The 6,520-nt window shown below is 35.0% G+C and overlaps 1 protein-coding gene across 2 annotated transcripts; it reads left to right on the forward strand.

The window, feature by feature from the left end:
- The first annotated feature begins 1,893 nt into the window (after positions 1–1,893).
- On the forward strand, positions 1,894–6,363 carry LOC120630740. Of its 2 annotated transcripts, none has more exons than XM_039900035.1 (5): positions 1,894–2,017; positions 2,102–2,143; positions 3,088–3,461; positions 4,434–4,602; positions 4,980–6,363. In XM_039900035.1, exons 1-5 carry the CDS (start codon positions 1,936–1,938, stop codon positions 5,225–5,227), a joined length of 915 nt encoding a protein of 304 aa, XP_039755969.1. In that variant the 5' UTR covers positions 1,894–1,935; the 3' UTR covers positions 5,228–6,363. The 2 variants fall into 2 exon arrangements, with proteins under 2 accessions (XP_039755969.1, XP_039755968.1); XM_039900034.1 differs by having other exon boundaries at positions 2,998–3,461; positions 4,980–6,362.
- The last annotated feature ends 157 nt before the right edge of the window (positions 6,364–6,520 follow it).

The following is a 6,520-nucleotide window of genomic DNA, read 5'->3' on the forward strand; positions in this document are numbered from 1 at the left end:
AATTATGTATCTGAGGTAATAAATTATGGCAACGTTTGCAAAAGAGGCAAATCATTCGAAAATATTGTGCCCGTTATGATGAATGTTGGAGTTCCAGTAAAACCAGTAAAGTTAAATGATGTGCGAAATCTTTTGAAAAAACATTTCGGTGAAGATTGGGCTTCTTACGATTATTTACAATATTACAATTTTCTTCAAGAAGAACCAAATGAGACTGTTATAGAAGAGACTGATAATGAAGAAACCATAATACACGAAGAAATAGACTTAAGAGTGTAATAATAGATAAAAATTGTAATTTCTTAAGAGTAGAGGAAAATAGAAGCTTATATTTGATTATTTCAAAACTGCCTATGTTGATTGCATACAACTGCAAAACTATCTATGTTAAAAAATCTTTTGCAAAACTAGCTATGTTTAATTTTAAAATGCAAATTAAATGATTATTATGAAAGAGTGATTTTATTTGCTAACATAATTTAATTCGATGTGCTACTAAGTTCATGTAATACACAAAAAAATGCATCTTAATATCGTAATTTTAAGTCTAAACATTTTAATTAGTTTTCTCAATTAATTGCTGCATAAACTTAACGGGGTTTGAAAGTGGACTACTCAAGTAAGGTTGACCTTACTTGTGAACATATGAAGTAGAGGTCACGAATACGCGAAGAAGGCACGTGGAAAAGAAATGTACTTAAGACATTATAATTAAGCTTGCCAATTTATTTTACGCTTCTTTTTCATTATAAAAACTGACATATATACATTACATGAAGAATTTTTCATTCCTATACATTTGTACAACGAAACCGCACCTCACTTCTATGTATGTTTCGCTACGTCAATCTCACGTCTGTTACTTTCCCGTCACATCGCTTGTCTAAGTATTTCCTAGTTGCCTCCATACAATGCTTTCGATTAAGCATTCCCGGATTTCCGTTTCAGCATTTCCATCTCTAAGGACGATGCAACTCGAGGTCGGACCCACTTTTCTAAAAGGTGCCCCTAATCGCTACAACCCTGAATTTATACAAAAATGGCTAGTGACAAAATGTTATTAAAGAATACCAGATTAAATGCATTATTGGCATGAAATTACAAAATACAAAGACTGTAAACATTCTATTGCCTTAAAAATGTTTTCTCGGTCATCTTGTTGTACACGGTTTTTATGAATTGTAATTGTGAATTAGGAAGTGTCTTTTAAATTATAGATATTAGTTGTGTGTTTATGTTAATAACTTATATTTTCGAATTGCAATGTGTAATTGAATAATTTGTTATTATTCTTGTTTGAGTAATTTCAGTAATTATTTTGTACTTATGAAATGAATATAATGATTATTTTCAGTATTAGATTGTTTTTATCTATAAAGGCACACCACAATGCCCCTTCCCGGCACATCAAGTACGTATGCCGTGGAAGCTCTTCAAACAATCCCAATTGAGTTAATTTTATTAAGCGTTCAATACTCGGTGCGCGAAACGCGCCAGATTTATCCGCGCCGCCGATTTTCTAGTTTCGTACTAAACAGCATTGTTAAAACTCGAAACAATATTATAGTAATTAAAACTGAACACGGACTTTAATTGAACAAACCCTACAAATACTCCGTATTAATAAATAAAGTGACCACCTTAAGCGCTTACAAATTATAACGATTTATGCGGGTACACCATAGATAAAATAGATTAAGGGATTACGTACTCCTTATTTATATAAATATTTAATTATAGATTCTCGGGACTCGGGATCTCCCACAAGAAAATAATAAGAAAATAAATTATTAGGTTTACTTATGATGTAAGTATAACAAAAAAGGTCGAACTAACCACGTACAATTATTAAAATAAGAATTGTCATGTAAACATAAAAAAGAAAAATGGAAAGCTATTTGACAAAGCTAACAAACTGAAATTTATCGTATAGATATGTCACATTCGAAGAATGTTCACAAATTTACTGATAAAAGTGTTTTAGATACACAGACAACCGATGAAAATGCCGAAAAAGGTAGTTAATGTGCTGGCTTTTTAAATTGGTTCTTGATACTTGAAACTCTTCAGGGTGTTTATAAAGTGTTGGTTTATCTTATAGGTGCGATTAGTTGTGACGGGGACGAGTGCTGCACTTATGCTGGTAATTTATAAATATTTTTAATTAATTCCTAATATATAACTTACTGAATAACTTGTATATACTTAGCTACCACAAAATGCGCTTGAAAGCTTGGCTGATACATTTATTACACAAGCAAGCAATGAGGAAACAAATCTATTAACCGAGCTTCTATAGAATAAGAAATGGGCACGTCCATCAAAGTGCCGTCTATCAATCTGGGACGAAACTGATAAGCCTCATCATCTCGTGTATCTGCAAACACACCGGAAACCACACCTTTCAGACCGGCACGGTGATTACGTATCTCGCGACAGGCGTAAAACTTGCAATCACTGCTGTCGAACGTCACTTTTATTTATTTATTGTATGGAAAAGTGACATTTGACAGTAGTGATTGCATGATTTACGCCTGTCACGAGATACGTAACTACCGTGCGGAACACAGCTGATTGGCGGCAGAAATAAGCTTAGCGGTATTACTTTCGTGGATGAGCTCTTTTCTTTCAATAATCAATATTTCGCTGAAGAATAATGTTCGATATTAGTATTTATAGTCTCAGCAGCGCACTGGGCGAGGCTGCTCTTGCTAATTATCTTCAAATGCATATCAAGCCACTTCAATTTTATTTGTAGGATTAGTTTATAGATCTAAGGTAGGTAGGTTTTAAATCTTTTTGTTTCAGAAACAGTGTCAAATAAGATTTCCAGATTAGGCAAAGAGCCATAACTATTTATACGTAGTTAATCAATGTTAGAAATAGCATAGGTAACTTTAGATGCGTTTAAAATTGATTGCAACTCACTTCATCGGAGTTGAAGACAAACTCTTGTTGTTTAACAGTCAAGGGCGGGGTTTTACGTTTGGTTTTCAGTAACTGTGTCAAAAAAATCTTCCGGATCAGGCGATGAAGCATCAAGCCTGTGTGCTGGCCAAAAATCATTTATCAGCATTCACTCTACAGACCAACTCTGCCAACTTACGCATATAGAAAATGCAACAGACGTAAACGAATGCAACGTCGAAGTACTGAGCCTCAACGAAGTTTTTCCCACGACATCAGAAGAAAGTCTTTCTAATGAGGATGAACCTACCGTTCGAAAGAGGAGGCATGGTAAAAAAGGTCCAAAGCTCCAGCAGGAGATGGCCAAGTCTACTTACGTTCCAACAAACAGCAAGTCATCTACAACACCGGGAAGAGAAAAGGACATTTTGGATGCTCAAGCACCCGTACACTCTGATTTTGATATACCGAAAAACACGATGTACGTAATAGGCAGTAATCCAGGGGAACCAAAGATGTCTTACCAAGATCCACCTAAGAAAATGACAAAAACGGTAATTCATAAAGCTTCTTTACTCACTATCACAGATCATAAAGAACATAGAGAAACCGTGTACCTACCTACACGAATAATATTGAAGCATCACCACTTTCGTATGGTTCCTCAAACAAATGGTTTGTCTCTTTATACCATTTAGCAGTTACCAGTAATTATTTTAACTCTAATGTTCTAAACGTTCACCATAAAATGGGAAAAAGTTTGAGCTCGCAACATTCCGCGGGTGTAAAGTGAGACGTGCGCGGGGAGTTTTCACTGTTTTTGGAAACAATGCTCTGCAAACAATAATGGCTGAATGAGAATTCTGTATGTTATTATTTCAATTCTCACTATATTATTATATGGAGGTCAAATTTCTACTTAGGTAGGCTTTATCTACTTAATCAAAATAATTTTACAAACATTCGTTTGGAACCGTTTGCATAACTAATGTAATTATAATTAAGGGCAAAGTTGCGTCGACCAATAATCAAATTCAATTTCTTGCCTCATACTTGGTTCGCGACTAAGGGTTCCTTCACATACATCCGTCACATCCCCGACGCGAAGATTAGAAGGCCACGATATAATAAGGTAATCACGACGTATGGGTACACAACTCCTTCCGCCTGTCAGCAGTTTGTATTTAATGAGAGTTAAAATTTTCATGGAATGTGTGTTTTTATTGTCCCATACAAAGAGTGTTTCATACAAGAAAATGTTTTTTTTGCTAAATCTAAAAAATAATTCGACGAGTCTTTTATAGTGCATTTAGCTTTAGAACACTTTCTGTGCAAGTAGCACTTAGCTGGTTTTTTTTGGGTCTTCAAGCAGCTTAAATTCCCTTAAATCCATTTCCCAGAGAAACTGCGCCAATACTAAGTAAAATAGGGATTCTATTTGTTTTTTGTTTCTAGATCCTCAGGATAAAAGCGATTAAGGCCCTGATGATGAAGCGCATATTGAAAAATTCTTGTACAATTTTCAGATGAAGAAATTTCTCCGCAACATAGATAAGCACAAAAACTACCAGAATAAAAACAGTGAAAAGGCGATCAGCAAATTGACCACAATGCGTGGAATACTAAAAGACGGTAGATGCGGACCTGAATGTACGGGTGATTCATCCGTCCACGACACTGAGGATTTTAATGCAGGTGGGCTTAGCATTGCTCTAATCACTCCTGCACTTCGAACAGCAAGATAAACCGTCGGTCCCAACGTGTGATAATAATAATTGTAAGCGCCCTCTAACGAGCATTTGAGCAAGGTAGTGGATCTATATAATCCCTCTCTACTATATAACATAACGCTTGTGCCGAGCAGTGGGCCTTAAGTAGACTGAGGATGAATATTTTATGGAGCTTTCTCATAGCACTCGCTACTGCCTGATGGAAATGCCAATTATTATCATTGCTTGCATTCTACCTTTTATCCTCATGAACAATCTAGTAGCTATTATGCTATTTCTATGATATGCCCAAGAAAACAGAAGGTTAATAATCATGACTATTCGTTTTAAACTTTCTTGCAGCGGAAGAACTAACGTCCTTACCACATTACGCAATGGAGTTTGGCGCACATGTGAATTATGCAAAACAGAGTCCAGACAAAAACGTATCATTTAACACCCAAGTGCTAATAATTCATTTCACCGGAGACCTTTGCGTGGGACAGAGCATCGAAACTCTAAGCAAGGAGAAGGACCAACAAGCGAGAAATTCAGAGCTAAGAAAAACTTTTCTAACCAAGTACAACGAGCTCTGGCCCACCGAAAAGTAATTTTAAGTCTAGAATATAACCCTTAATGTAGCGATAAAGGTGAACGAGTACAGATTTTGACAGAACTGTATATTACTAAGTTATTGGGAAAAATTGTTACATAATTTATATTTATTCTTTACATTTGTACGTTAAAATTGTATTAACTATGCATTGTTTTGTTTATTATATTTTATATGGAGCTTTCTAATATATCAAGTGTGTCGCCATCTAGTTCGTGACGTCAGAAGTATTTTTGTAAAAAGACGCTGTTCCCTTTATTCTCTACTGGAACTATTTATATAGGTTGTAGTATGAGTGTATCTTACCTGCCTACCACTATTCAGAATCCTTTGTTAAATTGTTCCCATCACTTAGTAATAAAACAACCTTGCACTAATATAGTGCAAGGTTGTTTACTGCACTAAGAATAATATAACGGGAACTTGAATATCTTTTACCAGCAAATTTTAGAAATTGTCAGCCGGGAGCTAGATGCGACCAAATTGTGGGGTCGTCCCCCCCACGCTATATAACTGATTCCAAGTCCCCCATATAACGCATCAACATGACTGATTGGTGGCACGACTGATGTGTGTGAATGAACCCTAAATCAGAGTTTTTTACAACTCTGTACCAACAGCGAAAAATAAATATGCCTATACTTTTCTGACCTTGCATGTTGTCTTGATTTTTTTTTTTAATGTTTCGTTATCATTGAAATTGTTATCATATAGGTCTTGACAATTTAAGTTGCTAGATCCAAGATAAGTTTATTGTAGTAAATAGCACTCTTATAATCTATCTTTCTACTCGTTTTTGCCAGGACTGGAGGTTGGTGATCCACACTTATTTGAAGCCGTATTTTTTTTTCTAGTTCCACTGTTTATTTCGACTTTATAAGTAAACAGATAGAAATATATTTGCATAATATTAAGCCCAACGTCTTTAGGCTGGCCACACACGCCGGAATGTCTCTCTGAATTCTTATTATTTATTGAGAAAGACCCGAATTTTATACAATGTCAGTATGCTCCACACACATTAAGTTTATTATAATATATAATAATAATAATAATAATTTTATTTCGAGCATCTTATAGGCTCAATTTGTTAGTATTACAACTTACTTTCTATGTATTACTACAAACTAAATTTGAGTTATGAAAATTCTAATTATGAATTGCTCAGCTCGACTTGTAAAAATGATACTGACGAGCGTTCTGAATCTCTATTCGGAATATTTAAGATTATTATTTCATAATGCACGTACTCCAACATATTTGAATAGAGCGGCACATACGTACATACTTA

Source organism: Pararge aegeria, chromosome 16, assembly GCF_905163445.1.
Source record: "Pararge aegeria chromosome 16, ilParAegt1.1, whole genome shotgun sequence".
NCBI classification, from domain to species: domain Eukaryota; kingdom Metazoa; phylum Arthropoda; class Insecta; order Lepidoptera; family Nymphalidae; genus Pararge; species Pararge aegeria.

Excerpts from the sequence above, each read along its gene's own strand:
- LOC120630740 (XM_039900034.1), top strand. The coding sequence starts at position 1,936 with ATGTCACATTCGAAGAATGTTCACAAATTTACTGATAAAAGTGTTTTA. Across the intron at positions 2,144-2,997 it reads CGAGTGCTGCACTTATGCTG|TAACTGTGTCAAAAAAATCT; the intron begins GTAATTTATAAA and ends TTTGGTTTTCAG. Across the intron at positions 4,603-4,979 it reads CACTGAGGATTTTAATGCAG|CGGAAGAACTAACGTCCTTA; the intron begins GTGGGCTTAGCA and ends ACTTTCTTGCAG.